At 42.2% G+C, this 16,106-nt stretch overlaps 1 protein-coding gene across 1 annotated transcript in view; it reads left to right on the top strand.

The window, feature by feature from the left end:
- The window catches only part of UBE2E3 (ubiquitin conjugating enzyme E2 E3), a 56,628-nt gene extending 53,578 nt beyond the window's left edge, over window positions 1-3,050 (top strand). The window contains exon 6 of the mRNA XM_034065440.1: window positions 541-3,050. Coding sequence (XP_033921331.1) covers window positions 541-638 — 98 coding nt within the window. The 3' untranslated portion in view covers window positions 639-3,050. The remainder of the gene's footprint in view (window positions 1-540) is intronic.
- The last annotated feature ends 13,056 nt before the right edge of the window (window positions 3,051-16,106 follow it).

The raw sequence follows: 16,106 nt of genomic DNA, 5'->3' as shown, positions 1-16,106 counted from the left end.
TGTTCCTGTTGGGAGGGGAGGAACTCTACTGGAAGCAGTACCATTTCTCAGCAGCTATGTGACCAGTGTCATTGTCAATGAATGCTAATTGCCTGCCGTCAGGGCAGGAACTGAGCAATGGTGCTAGGATGGCAGCTCATTTACAGAACACTGGCAACGATCAGGGAGAGATGAATTAGCCTCTGAGATACAGAAGTTTGATAACTCTTGAAGCAAACAGGTTCTCCTCGGTATGTCCCCTACAGTTCAAATACCCAGACGTACACCAGTCTTATGACCCGAATGTCCCCTGGACTCGGCAGCCCTTCCAAAGGGTTGAAAGCAGGGCCCCTGGCTGGGGCAGGATGCATTCATATGCAAATAGCCACAACAGATATTTCTGTTTTCTTTTTCTGTTCATTGTGCCTTGTGTGCTTTCTCTTGCATGATAAGAGCCCCCTGTATCTCACAACATTTTTTGGCCTAACAAAGACTATATTATGAAATAGATTCTGTATTTTAAATCATGTGTTCAGTTTCGTGTTCTCCTGCCTTTTGCAGCTGACCCTCTGGTTGGAAGCATAGCCACTCAGTACCTGACCAACAGAGCAGAACATGACAGGATAGCCAGACAGTGGACCAAGAGATATGCAACATAAATGACAAACTACTTGTGCAGTGTGAAGCTGCAGAAGGCAACTTTGCAGTGTGCAACAAATCTTTATAGCCTTTACAATACGGACTTCTGTGTATATGTTATACTGATTCTACTCTGCTTTTATCCTTTTGAAGACTGGGATACTGCCCCCCAAAAAGGTAAATGCTATTAAGAGTAGAAATTTGTAGCTGTAGATTAGTTATGTTTAAAATGCCTACTTGCAAGTCTTGCTTCTTTGGGATATCAAAATGTATTTTGTGATGTACTAAGGATACTGTTCCTGAAGTCAACCAAATATTATAGTGCATTTTAGCCTAATTCATTATCTGTATGAAGTTATTAAAGGTAGCTGTAGATTACTAGGAATTATGTCATTTGTATTAAACCCAGATCTATTTCCAATATGTGGTACATGCTGTTGTGAAAACTGTTTTAACTTTTACCTTTGTCAGTTTGTAATGAAAGGATTTCCTTTTTCCCTTTGTAGCTCAGAGAGCACCCAGTGTATCATCTCAAACACAATAAACATGTTCCCCAAGGAGTAGTTTCTTTGTTTTCCTATTTTAAATTAATATTTGAATAAATTTAATTATAGTAACAAGGCAGGGCCAATGTATCAGAGATCCCTGTGGATAATCCTTAAATTAATATACATAAGCAAAGGCTTGCTATTAAATGTTTGATGCACACCTGTGGATTGTTTTAAGTTTTCCCTGTTTTGTTTTTTTTTAACAGAACAAATGTCCTTTCTACAATTTCCTTAAATTTAACACTGTTGGGCTCTTTCTGAAGTTGGAATGAGAGCATTGCATATGCTTACTCCAGAAGCTCTTGTAACTGGTTGCTTCAGGGCCAGTCCTGCTGTCCTAAGAGACTGCCTAAATGTTGCTGCCATTTTTCTTTTGCAGGACAAGGGCCAGTTAGGGATAGTCTGGTGCTTTTGTTTCTGAGTAAATCAAGTCAGACTTGCTGATCTAGAGAACTGCAGTTACCCATTGAAAGTGGTCTTCCAAAGCATGACTGAACACTTTTATCATCTGTCCAGAAGAGAGAGGAGTAGAATAAATGTAATCAGGTTTTTATGACAGTTGTGGGGGAAATGAACCTTTGCCAGTGAAAATGTAATCTGTAAAACTTTTAGGCTACGTTTTCCCCCCTTTGCTTTCTGGCTTGGAAGTTTTGTAACATCTGTAAGTAACAAAGATACAGATTTATAGTACATACAGTTTAAAAAAGTAGAGTCACTAATAGTTTTATAATTTAAGCTTTTATAGGTTGCCAGTCACAATATTGATTATAAAGAAAAAAGAGACTTGAGCCCTTTAAATGATTTTTAAAATTACACTTCATTTTAAACTTTACAGTCTCCCTTACTGCCTGGTGTTTTTGGAGATGATGTAGCACTTCCATCAGTAAGATGCTCTGCTCATTTAAACCGAATGTTAATTTTAAATACTAAAGCAATAGAAAAAGCATTAAAGATTTAGATCTAAAGTTAGCCATCACTATATAGGTCCCAGGATTTTGTATCACGTAAGCTTTGACCATAAATTGTCCACCCTACTTTAAATATTTCTACAGATTCCTGAAGGTGGCTTGAAGAACTGTGTATCCCAAATATCTCAACCTAGAAGCCAGTCTCTTTTGGTAGCTACAAGATAGCTTTAGAGTTCAGGTTATAAAGTGCAAAAGGGAATGAGAAACAGGGGATCTGGCAGGTGGATATGCCTAAGTCAGGTAACAGACTAATGCCAGGAGATGAAGTGCTGGAAATCACTGCTGAAGGTGACCAGAGTTTCTCATTATGTCATTGGACATGTGAGAAATAGCACAGATTGGCAAAGAAACAAGGGGCTATCACATCCGGGCTGGACACCTAACGTCTGCTCGCTGCTGACCATGAGCGCACCCGTGGGTGACACGGTGCTCGTACACCACTCCAGTGACTTTCCAGTGAAGAGCAAACTATGTATTTCACATGTTGACTGTGTTGCCTACAGAATTTACAGGTATTTATATCACAAAATATTATGGTATACAAATACAGGTTTTAATACTAATTTTAATGTATTTTGGTTTTGTATTGTACCTACAACTTCAGATACCTAGGTGTACAAGTGGGATGCCTTGTTAGTGTTGCCCCATCTTGCCTTCCTTGCAATTGGATCCTTTACACTGAATTCCCATCATTTTTATTTTTTTTCTGTTGGTTTGTCATGATTCTGTTCTTTTTTAATGTAGTTTTTTTGTGTGTAAATTTTATATTTACTGAAGTAAAGGTTGTTTTTGTGTAAACATTTAAACTTTAAAGAAAGAAAAGAAGCTAATTTTGTTTCTCAAGTTCTCTCTGCTAAACCATGCAGTAGAAAGAAATTTGTATTGTTAAATAAATCAATTAGTTGTTAAATGAGAATGTGTGTCTGTTTTCGTGGGGAGGGCAGAAATCTCTGCTGGATATATATCCAAAATACCAGTTGCAAAGAGCATCTGGTGTTTTCAAACTATTTCCTTCCTGGCTGTGCTGGGGTGAATACTGGATGCTGTTCTATTTTACAGTTTTAATTTTCAGTTCCATCGTCTTGTTGCCAATCGCTGAGCTCTCTATTTGGGGAAAAAAATGAACTGAAATGGCACTTTTGTGAAAAGAACAGCTAAAGTTATTGCACATCCTCTCTTCCTCTCCCTTTTGGATTGGCTTTTCTTGTTCTCTTGTCTCTGGGATTTGAGCATGGAAGACATGCAGCTGGGTGGGAGGGTGCCCAAAGTGGGGTCTGTGATCTGCTGACACAAGGAGCACTAGTGTGGGAACCAGCTGTTCCAGCCTTTGAGCACTGACATTGGTGAGGAACAGCGAGTGGCAGTCACATCTCTGTGGGGGTGGCTTAATTCAGAGCAAATACGTGGTCATATCAAATGAGAAAGGATGGGTGAATGTTACTATATATTAATTTATTAAATACAATGGAAAAGCAAATATAGATTATCATTATTTATGTACTAATGTTCTTGGTGAGCTGCTTCATGTTTGTGTGATGTCTTAGTGATGTGTGAGGTGCCTTGTGTGGAGATGGTCTTGCTTACAGATCTATGTTGACTAGAGATTGTTTGTAGCCAGGAAGCGAAGAGAGTCCTATGGGGCTAGAAAGCAAGACTGCAGAGTAGTCTGAGCCATGTGCCAGGCTTGCACAGCCTCATAAGGAAACCAAGAACTGAACCAGGTCTGGTTCATGCTCTGTTTCCTCCCTACCTCTTGGGGGAAAACTCATGCTTAGCTGCACACCATCTCCTGCTCCACCAGCTTATTTGTGGCCATGGGTATTGCAGAAAGTGAGACCCAAGCTTCTCCGTTTCTTTACCTTCATGTGTGTGAACCAGATTTGTGGCTTCACAGCAGTGTACCCACTTGCCTATACCATGACAAGAGCAGAGCTTGGGCCAAGGGGTTCAAGCTGGCTGGGTGCAGGATAAAGCCCATCAGGCAGCCAAGCTGCCCTTTTGCCACTGGTGCCACAGCTTCCCTGCGGCACTACTCGGGTCACCACAGGGCTGTGGGGAGGAAGCTGGAGACTGCAGCAGCTTCTACATTGACCTCAGGTCTTCTGCCCCTGGGGTTCCATCTGCATGGGCACCGGTGGCAAAGGAAGGACTCCAGACTCCAGGCTGAAGAGTGAATTTCATTTTCCCTGCATAATTTCTTAAACTCAGCACTGGATATTTATGTGAAAAGGAAGGTCTGTGCAGGCATCCTGAACTAAAACAGCTTCAAAGGACAGTGACAATAGTGTGACTAAAATGAGATTTGATTCAGCCACAAACCAGCATTGTGCTTCTGCAGTCAGGGCAGTAGCCAGGGAATCAGATTCATTATGATCTTAGCATTGCGATGTGTACAGTGAACCCTGCGTGGTGGCCCTGGTTGCATGATAACTATTCCAAGGGTGAATCACCACTCCCTTTCCCTCACTAACCACCCTGACTGGAAGTGGCTTGTGAGGATCCCAAGATGACAGGAAAGATCGTGTAATAGAGCACATATTTTAAAGGGTGAAGGGAGAAAACAGCACAGCTGCTTGTACTGCTGCCTGACCTTGCTGTGATGTCAATGATAATTAGACATGTTCAACCATAGCTTAGGTGGAAGAGCAGATAATGTGCTTGGAACCTAATTGCTGGAACATTTGCAGCAGATAGGGGTTTTCGCTTTTTTATCCTCAAAGAGGGAAACCTACTTCAGCTTGTCCTCTCCCCTTCTGTGTGTGTGTCTCTGAAATGCAGTTACAGCTACCACTGTTGCTGGGTAAAACAAAAAGGAACCAATATACCAGCAACAATTTGGGGGATTGTTAAAAATAAAAACTGCCAGGAATATATGGAGTAAAAGGTGTGTGAAAAGCACACGTCATTCCCTCATGGTGGCTACGTCTGAGCACAGGCTCTGCATCTGTAGGGGTGTAAGATGTGGTGGGACCATGTGCATGGATAACAAATGCATCTAGTCATCTCTTCTGCAGGTAACATGTGGACATCCCTATCTGTTCATGTAGTGTTTCCAATTATTAGGAAGCACTGCTGTCCAAGATAAAAATCTCTTCTGAACCATCCTAAATTGTTACTATCCACAACATCCTTTTTACAGCAAATGCTACAGTTTAAATACAGACTGTGTAAAAAAGTACTTTGCTATGTGATTATTCCATGTAATCTGCTAATTGAACACTTCATTTTTTGTCTCCTAGTTTTATACTATGAGTACAATTGCATCTGTTGTCCTCCTTGATTCTGTTGACGATTTTATGTACCATCATTATTATCAGCCTAGTAACCTCTTTTTCCAGGCTGAAAAAAGTCCTCAATTACTTAATATCTCTCTGTATGGAGAGTCACCTTTTTGAGTGGAAAGAGCTGCATCCTGTATGCAAAAGGTGAACTCACAATTCACCTGAAATAATGTTTTCTGGTTTGGTCTGCTTGCTAGGAATTTGTAATATTCTGCTTTTTTGACCATTGCTTATCGCTTAGCTGATGTTTTCATTAAGCTGTGTCCAGAGATGCTGGAATCTCCTTTCTGAGCAATAGCTAATTTAACCTTTTATGTAGGTCTAACAAATTTGTCTTTCCCCATGTTGCACTGATTTGTATTAATCATCCCCAAATTCACCTGTGATCTTATCTCCTAATTCTCAATATCATGAAATCCTTTATTACTCTTGGCAGTCAGTTTTAGTTCAGGCTGCCTTGAGTATTGGCTCTGTGTGTTCTACATGCACCAGGGGTGGGAGGTAACAGCAAAAGTAATAGCAAAGTGCACTGGACAGGTCTGTCTGCCAAGAAGTGATGGGTCCCCGAGGACAAATTATCATCTGGCTTTTGAATGGCACAAATGAAAGCAACTGCCAACTGTTTTCATCAGTCTGGGCTTTGTCTCCCTCTACAGAACAAATGTCAGGTCATTATTTAAAGAGGAGCTCAGCATGGGTAAATTTTCCAGTGCTGAATGAGCTGTCATCCTGGAGATTAGTTTTCTGGAATATCACACAGGTAGACAGGGGGGAATCGCAAATCCTGTGGGAGACCGTTCCTCTGAAAATAGTGACTGGATGTATCTCAGAAGTGTATGGCTGGGCTGGAAATCTGCAGTCTAGCATCCGTTCATCAAGCCAGGCAGCAAGGTTGGATCTGGGAACACAGATGTGGGAAATGGAAGCAGACTGAGGCTACTGTTAATGTATAATGGTGCCTGATGGCATTTCTTACAGTGGGGAAGGCAGCTTCTTGCAAGCACAGAAGTCTATGGTTGTGTTTATGTGTTCCAGCATTTAAATCTGTGTACACTTGCGAAAACTGGAACCAAGCTGGGTCTCTCTTCACTGCATGCTAAATAAAGAGGTTACCAGGGCTTACAGTCCTAATTTATAGAAAGTGGAATTAAAGTAACAAGTTATTTTAAACTTGTTGCCAGTTTCTGAAGGGAAATATTAATATGTTTTATACTTTTCTGCCATTGCCTGGGTTTCCCTGTTAGCTAGGAAGCTGATGTGCTGTTTTTTCACTGCTGGAATGCTTGTACATTGTGTACAAGCAACAGTTTTCATCCTGTTCACTTCTGAGTGTTGCTGTTTCCAGATGATTTTTTTTCATAAGTATGGATTTAATGGAAAACTAACAACATTAATATATCATTTAAGCTTCATTCATTTATTTAGTAGATTTTTTTATTGTAGAATGACCTGAATTATCTTTCTTAAATGAAGAGAGTAAGAATTGAATTACATGGTATTTCTTCTGGAAGGTTGTGCTCTCAGGATATTACTTAGTTCGGTACATTGTATAGGTAAATCAGGTGAAGTTTTGCTTCACCTACTGTGTAATATTTGATCCAAGCTTTATAAATGAAATGAATAGAGTTTTCTTGGAGTGCAGGGGAAGGAAAATGAGAACTATAACATATATAAAAAACATAAAACTTTGCAGTTGAAGAAAAACTGAACTTAGGACAAACCAACCCAAAAGCTATCCTGCCTGGCTCAACTAGTTTTCCACAGCTCCATGAGGAGATGCAGAAGATAGTACGAAACAAGCAGCCGAATAAATACCGAGGCCAAGAAGCAGTCACACAAAACTTGAGAGGTTTTCGCTACACCTTTGACCCGGCTGCAGCTGCCGTGGATCCTACGAGATGCTACCTCGGCCGCCCCCGGTTGCAGTGCGGGATCAGCGCCGCTAGGTGTCGCTGCCGCACCGGGTACCGCTGCGGCGAGTCCCCGCAGAGGAAGGCGCTCACCGGGAGGGGGACAGACGGACGGACACGCGGCTGGCGGCCAGCCCAGCACCCGAGCTCTCTCTCCCAGGTTCATTAAGCTACCTTAAGCTCCACAACGCCAAACGTCATTTAGATAAAGCAAACAGCCCTAGGGGAGCGAGAAGCATCGTGCAGTGCCCTCAGCCTGCTTCTCCATCGGCTCTGTCTGTTCTATCATGAGAAAGAGAGGCTATTTAGTTAGAATCCTGGTGCTCCACTCAAGATGCCTCTGCTTCCAAAGAAGAGGCAGTTAAAGAAAATAAATATGCAAGTTTGTAACTAGATGATCTTTAAGTTCCCTTCCAACCCTAACCATTCGATGAAGTTAAGAAGAAAGGTTTTTTACTATTTTTCAAAGTTAAATCTTTGCAGATGGGTAGATTTAGTCCAGATGGACTAAAATATCATGTTCAGTTTCTATTTTCTTTATTACATTAAATATTAGGCTCCTGGCATCAGAACGTTATTTTTCCTTTCAAGTCATACTAATTTCTACACTTTGCTCTGAAAACTGGCTTTGCAGTCAGCGGGTTTTCTTTCAGCAACCAAGGACTCCGATGGCCCTGCTTCTCCATCTCCTTTGCACAGTCTGGTGGTGGAGGAGTTTACCCAAACCAGAGGCAGCTGTGGGAGACCACTGCTCTGCAAGCCAGCAGGGCTTTTCAAAGCCCTTGACTTGTATTTTGCAGCTTGAAAGATGCCCTCCGCTAAACACTGCAAATCAGGTAAAGCTGACAGAGGTGAATCCCGACTTCCTGAGCCTTTCAGCTTTTGTGGTGCACTTCCCTGCCCAGCCACAGTGCAGTAACGCTGGCTGTTCCTTTTACCCCTCCAACAGCAGTTCCCTGGTGTAACAGAGTTGTGCTGATCTAGCACTCTCTGCTTAAGAATGTATGGAAAAATATTTTAAATTCACCAAATTTCTAATGATTTTCAGAGTCTTTAATTGAATTATTAAAGCAGCCATTAATTTTTCAGGCCTCAACCTATGCTGGCTGTAATTCAGACACTCTGCAAAGGAAGTCACACACAGTTGGATTTAGCCATCATTCAAAGTGAGGCCTGTGCAATTATCATCGTAAATGTCAGCTATTCTGTTTAGCTTATTAACTTACATTAGGATCCTGTAGTGAAGCTGTGAAGTAGCAGTTGTCTTAAGACATTCCTTGTGGTAGGGTTTTTATTAAAGACATTTACAGAGCCATAAACTGTGAAGAGGTATGGTTCATGCAAATTGCTGGGATTTATGCCTTGACCATTAAGTCTGCAAAAGTGCTGGAAATCCTACATACTACTGCCAGGTCCCACAGACTGATTGGGAGGAACTGATGTTCCTGGCTATGGGCTGTTTAAACACTGAACAATTTAACCAGTCAGTAGCCGTGCTTGGAAATCTGGTTAAAAATGACTAGGCTTTTCCAATAAGGCCAGGATTCAGGTTGAGAGTTTGGCACAGAGCAGCATCGTGGGGAGCTCCCATGGCACTAAGCCCATACCCCAGACACTTCAGGACCTATCTGCCCTATCCATCACAGTCATGCTCCCTATATGCAGTTGCTACTTCATGAGGGACCTTCTTGCCCACACCCATGGGGTGGTGTACCTTGGAGCTGCTGTTCAGTCCAGTGAGCCTTTGGGAACTTTCAAAATCCATTCAGAGGGGGAACTACAAAGAGAGGAGGTACTTTTCATGATGCAGCCTTATTTATTTGTATAGTAGCTGTCATCCAGAGCTGAGGAACTTTTGCCACACAGTAAAATAAAAGCACTCACACAACAAGAATCAACTGAGAAGCTTATTTGAGAGCAATTTTGAGAGCTATTCAAAGTGTAGGGACAAACTACTTCGTGGTATTCAACCCCCAGCTCTTCAGAAGAAGGGACTGGATAAGGTCTTTGCAATGCCCTGAGACTCAAGCATTGGGGAAACATGAAGCTCTGGGAAAGGGAAAGTTTAATAGTCCTTCCAGATACTGCCTGCTCCAACCTGCTAGAGCTGACTTCTGCTGCGAGGATCTGTCTGTCTCTTGGAACCTATAATTTAAGACTTTATTGTTTTCATTGCAGATAACTGAGGGTACTAACTTAGCTTTGGGAGCTGCTTTTGCTGGTGTAAGAACAACCAAGTTACTGTAGCAAATGCAAGCACTGGATGAGTACACCTTCCTCCTGGTGTTTATGCTATGCATAAGTACAAAAGATTTTTCTCACAAGACTATACTTCCAAACCTTGCTACTGCTTTCTTTTCCTTCCACTTTAAGGGTTTTGAAAGACGATATAATTTCCTTCAATTTGTTATTATGAAAAACTGACTAAAGTGAATCTAGGGGTTCAGTCCTGAATTAATACAAGGTTAACACTCATGGCAGCTGAGTGATGGGGAAGCAGAAGTGGCTCTGGCTTATGCTGGCTTGCAGAAGGTCCCTGGAGGCCATCACACTGGCAAGAGTTATTGCCTGAAGGGCAATTACATTGGCAAGCATCAGCTGGAACACTGTGCACCCTACTTTCTCACCTCATCATGCCAATTCATGCCGCCAGCTTTGTTCTGACACCCATCCTCTATCACAGGAGCAGGTGGCAGGGAGCCAGCTAACTCAGCGTGGGGTCTCTGCTCCTCAGAGAGCCAGTAACCGAGGGCCAGATCAGCCTGCCACTGCGGCTGCAAAAATCCAACACAATGCAAAGGGCACAAATAAAGCCTGCCTGAACAAAACCCAAAAGCTTGGACCCAAAAGGACTTATCTGGTAATCAAGAGGAGCAAGACAGAGGGAGTGAAGAAAATAAAACTGACGTGCTGGAGCTAGGCCTGACTGGTGGCAAATGAACAGATGGACAGCTCTACTCATCCTCTTCCTAGGGAGAGTGATGGTAATTCAACAGTGAGACAAAAGGCGTGGATGGGAAGGTGCAGTTTTCCTCATCCTGGCTGCCGTGCCTGCTGCCTTCTGAGACAACTGTGTTCCCACTGGGCCTTCATTGCTCTCGTCCTCAGGGATGGGGCTGGGTGACAGACAAAGCTTGGCACTGGGTTGGAGTGCTGCTGGATGGAAGCCACAAGGGAGAGGTCGCAGTGCTCAAAGACTGGTCCCCAGATGAATTTATCCTCTGGGTCATTGCTGGGAGGTCTCAGGCTCAGCCTCAGCCCCAGACAAGAATGAGGATTAGGGATGAAGCTGGTTCTGGAGCTGTAGGTCTATTGCACTTTTTATTTAACAAAGAAGACTGGAAAGACCGGGAAAGGCTGGAAAAGCAAGGTTAAGCAGCTACAGAGAGCATCCCCAAGTGAAAAAGAGAAGCACCACAGCCCTACTTACTGCAGACAGATGCTACTTTTGCAGAGCTACCCTTTAACAGGCCCCAAAATATATTTTTGTTCAACATCCATACTGAAGCTCCAGAAACCAAGACATACTTGGAAAAATAAAAAAAAAAAAACCTGCATGAAAAAGTGGAAGACTGTTAACAATACACCAGAGTACATTCAAAGGCATAAAATCATTATAAGCAGACTGAAATGTATCTAAAGAAACCTGTTACTATTGAGAAAGCATTAGGGTCTCAGAGCAAAGCTCTTATCAGGAAAGACTTTTAAAAAGATGAAAAAGATGCTAACTACAGTATAAGGGAAGCTATTAAAAGCAAGTAAGCAATCGAGGGCTGAATACGAATGGGACAAAATTTGCTGCCAGTGTATGGTTCTTCAAAGTGGTTAAGAGGACATCCAACTGTGAAGAACTATCAAAATAATCTACAGTGACCAGCCGGTAAAATTCAATGTAGTTGAATGTAAAGTGATAAGCAGGAGGAAGAATCTGACTTGATGTACATGATGGGAGCTGAGCTGCAGCTTGCCATCCAAGAATGGTGTCTGGGACTGATTGCTCACTGTCCCTTCCAATGCCAGAATGAAGCAAGGGCAGCCCAGTTTCAAAACAGACTAAAGACAATGCATATTCCTCAAAACCCTGAGGAAGTATGATAGGAAGCTCCCTTCCTCAAAGGCATTTTTGGGAATGTTGGAAGTCTATGTTGGGTTAGAAAAGGTAAAAGACTGACAACAAAAAAAAATATTCCCTGAGACATATCTCTGGTTATGGCAGCTTTGAACCAGAAACTTGAGCTGCTGATGTTAACGGTAGCTCAAGTGTTTTGGGACAGGAGCTATTACATAGGTAGGAATGACACTTAACAAAGAACTCGTTAATAAATGTGTTGCTCAACACCAGAGTTTCTCACTGTCCACATAAAGAGCATGCTTGTACCCATACAAAATTAGGGACAGTAATAGGTTACTCCTTCTGTGTCTTATGTTGAAACCCAGCTCCTGTCTTTTGCCTGAATTCAGTTACACATTCCTGCTCCTTCTTTCCATGCTGGAGAGCATCCCATCAAGTTACATGCTGCCATGTCTTGAAACCACACAAATCCAAGGCACCCCATCCCACATAAGCTGCCAGGTAAGTCCTTGCACTCGCTTGAGCTGCTGGTGCTACCAGGAACAACTTACATTGAGTATTACCTATCCTTTCCTGTTCTCTTCTAAGCACAACAGCTGACAATGACCAGCACAAAAAGCAGAAAAAAGGAGTATTTCCTGGGAAAAGAGCTACTAGCAGAGTTTTTCTCTGAAACCTGCAGATTTCAGCACATTCCTCAAGACTCTTTCTAGTAGCTGAAATCAGGGGGTTGCAATAGAAATTAGAAATGAACAAACAAGTCAATTAGCTAAATCCTTGGAGCCTCAAACCAGCAAAGAAACAATTTAATGAACACACAGTACATAGTTTCATAGTGAATCTAAAACCTGACAAATAAGGTGGTATCATTTGGAATTGAAGAGATGTGTATTTCTGAAGTTGTACATGGCATGGGTGTAAATCACACACATTTGCTGCTAGTCAAGAAAAGTCAAGTCAATGGCCTTCACAAAGAGCATCTTCCCAAAGGCCAAGTCAGCATGACAGATGTGATTCCTGACCTCCAGCACCAGGCAGGGGTGCTTTGCCCTGCCCCTGAAAAGGGAAATGAGGAAAAAAAAAAGAACAGAAAAGGATCTTTCAGTGGGGGAAGCTTCCAACAGCTGCAGGCAGATGTGAAGAGTGACTTAGAAGCAGCAGTTGCAGCGAGCAGGCTCCGGTTCCCAAAAGCAGTTCCCAAGAGACTGAATTGAAAAGCATGTCACAGCTTCAGTGGCCCTGTGCAAAACACGAAGAGCAGAGCAGCACAGTGCTCAAACATTTCTCCTTCTTGCACAAGAACGTGTAGACAGTCCCCAGCTTACTGTGCCTGCAGTGTGGGTGTTGAACAGCAAGGTGGGCTTGCTCAGAGATGGGTAGGAACAAACAAGCCCTGCCGTGGGACTGACTGCACAAGGCAGAGCCCCACTGTGGCCCTGCACAGTTGTGTCTCTTGAGTTTCTTTCATGTTTGCTTGTCTGTTTCTTTTCTTTCTCTCTTTCCTTCCTTTTCCTTCATTTTCTCCCTTTTCTTCCTTTTCTTCCTTTTCCTTTCTTCCTTCCCTTTCTTTCCTTTTTTTTTCCTTTTCCTTCTTTTCTTTTCCTTCCTCCCTCCCTCCCTCTCTCCCTTCCTCCCTTCCTTCCTTTCCTTGCTGAAGATTTTGAGTGCAGTCCTTCCCAAAGCTCACAGTATTTTTTTGTTTTCTCAGTTCTGCATAATTTAGCCCCAAAACAAAACAGTGATTTTAGATGAGGTCCTGCTTCTGCCAGCTTGGGGAATGGTCTCCTCAGTTTGGGATTTTTAAACAAACCTCTGAAAGTCCTCCTGAGCATGCCTTCTAGCCCAGAGCCAACTCATTGCTCATTAGCACAGATCACAGGAAAATATTGCTGATGCACTGTGCATTTCCAAATAGTATTCAGCATTACAACATGATTTGTAGAGAACATTGTTATAAATACTCTTTTGCACAAGAGAAGCATGGCTAAGCAGAAAACCTTATCTAATCCTGTTTTATGCCACATGCCATCTTTAATGTATTAACTGCTATCATACAGGATCCAGATGTAAACATGTTGTTGGCTTTAAACATTTATTAATTTTATATATAAATACAAACCCTACGGCTCAAATGCCTTCTTAGTTTTCTCTTCCCCATGCTGGATTAACACATCACAGCTGTGAAAGAATGCTTTCTACCATGACATGGAATCTTCTTATTAAAAAACTGTCCAGACATAATGTCCAACAGAAAAGAATTTTAAGCCTTCATCACTCTCTGCCTCTGCTGCTCCAATGTGAACAAACAACAGGCTTAACATTTCAGAATTCCCTTTCATCCCAAAACAGAATAAGGAATTGAAATTTTGAAAGTCAACTAATGGAAATGAAACATGCACTTTGGGAACACCAGGAGGAATTTATTGGGGCATTAGGCTGAGATAAGATCAGAGCGCTTCATTTTGATGTTATCATTTGTGTATTTGCTTTCCAGAACACTACAATGTTCATCTGAATGAGCAGCCAGAGCAAAGTTGCTTCACCTGACCAAAAACACAGAGGGATTTTCAATAGTTTCCATTAAAGATAATACTCATGAGCCTCATGTGCTTTTGCAAACCTTATGATTATATCAAACCTGAATTTCCTCAATGAGGAAACAAAGGTGAAGTTTTCTTCAGAGAAATAAGACAGGGATCGGTTCATTGTGCCGAGATGGTTAGAGGCAAATGGTTTTGCAGATCTTGTAAACAATGCAAAATGAGACCCATAAACCCCATTGCCCTACTATTTTTATCAGTAAATGTGTATGTCACCTTGTAGGGTGTTTCCCTCCAACAGTGTTTTGTTCTCATCCACACCTATGTGAAACTAGTCACTTCCCTCAAGTGGTTCTGCCTTAGATATTTTCATTTTTCTGTGCATGAATTTCTGATCTCCTCTCTTTACATTTTACATCAATCTACTTCTGTAATCCCATTTAGGGAGTCCTCCTCTCAGTCCTGCTTCAGTTGCACTGGAGATTTTCACATCCTGCTATTTCAGTGGGAAAAAAAAATGCCCTTCTCTTATTCTATTAATGTTCAATTTTCAGCTACACTTTGGAGTAAGAGGTTTTTCATGGTTCTTTTTAGCCAAAAGGGAGAGGTCATTTCCATGAGTAAGCAGTGGCAGGCCCTGCTCTGCTGTTCATTTGAGGGAGGGCTAAACTGAGGAAAAAAAACCTCCCCGTCTCTACCAAATCAAACATGCAAAAGAGTTTTCTTCTCTTTATAGGCTTTTCATGTCCAACCCACATCTTCACTCATCAGATGATAGCTCTCGCTGCAGTGACCTGTCAGTCACAGTTTCTGCTCTGCCTTTTCTTACAGGGTAGAGCTTAACCACAGCAAACAGCTCCAGGCCATTTCCTGAGCTCTCCCTGTGCACAAAGCTCCCTGGGGAGATGCACAAGCACCCCTCATACTTCAGCTCAGCATTTACCAAAATGATGCTGCTCATAAGGACTAATGAGCATTCAGAGAGTTAAGAGCTGTCTCTTACCTACTTTGTGCTCTTTTGTTGTATCCCCTTTTCATGGTGCAGCTCCCATTTTCAGTATAAGCTCTTTCAACTTTTGGAGACAGCTTTGGGGAGAGGTGCATTTATTTTTTTAACTGTATGTATGAATAAAATCTGGGACAGCAGCATTCTGCGCCCTGGAGAAGATAAATCCTGTAACTAAAAGACAAACTTCTCCCTCATTTTTGTTGTCTTTCTCTGTCTGAACAGCCAGTGCAACTCTGAAGCAGCAGCATACTGTCACATCTCCCTTCAGATTCGAGTTTTCAGTATCTCTAGCTATGCCACTGATGGCGATTCTCAAAGTATCCTATTCCCACTAGATCCATGGGAAATAAATGTGTGCAGCTCTTTTCAGGTAAAGCCTTGTGCCATTCAGGGACCTACTTCTTTAACTCCTCTCTTTCCATGATGGTAGCATTGTGGCTGTCATGGCTATTTGTATCTGTGCCAAAGTCCTGTCCCAGTCTAGAGGAAAAAAAATGCAGCATGTAAAAGGCAAACTATTGACAGCAACATATTTGAAAAAAAAAGCTGTTCCTGGCTCTGTGTGTAGGCATATATATCACCATTCTTCTCCATTCTAGGAAGCAAAGATATTTCTTACCTACTGAGTAATTAGGACTGAGGCATGTTGGCATTTGTGGCAGTCATTCGTGTAATGTCAAAAGAGTCTATGTACTGTCTTAGCCACTGTGGGTGTGAATGGGGGCTGGGTATCAGTCAGTGGGTGGTGAGCGTTTGTGTTGTGCATCACTTGTGTTTACTGGGTATTTTTCCTCTTCCCTTACCCCTTTTATTTTTATATTCTTTCCCCTCGTTATTTCTGTGATTGTTATTATCATTAGTAGTAGTATTATACTGTATTTTAGTTATTGAACTGTTCTTATCTCAACCTGCAGCATTTACATTCTTTCAATTCTCCTCCCCATCCTGCCTGGGGAGAGGAGTGGATACGGACTTTGGAAAAGAAACATCCTAAAGTACACGGAGCAAGAGCAGTGTGGTTTTAAGAACAGACTGTAATCACAAACTGCCATCTCTGAATTTGCAGTCTAAGCTGGAAAAAATTCACAAAATGCCCCTCTTGAAGACCCATCTGGAGATTTGTTTACGGGCTACACAAGCCAGATTTCTCTGTAGCCCTC

Source organism: Melopsittacus undulatus, chromosome 8, assembly GCF_012275295.1.
Source record: "Melopsittacus undulatus isolate bMelUnd1 chromosome 8, bMelUnd1.mat.Z, whole genome shotgun sequence".
NCBI lineage: Eukaryota > Metazoa > Chordata > Aves > Psittaciformes > Psittaculidae > Melopsittacus > Melopsittacus undulatus.
This window is presented reverse-complemented; position numbering and strand designations above follow the sequence as displayed.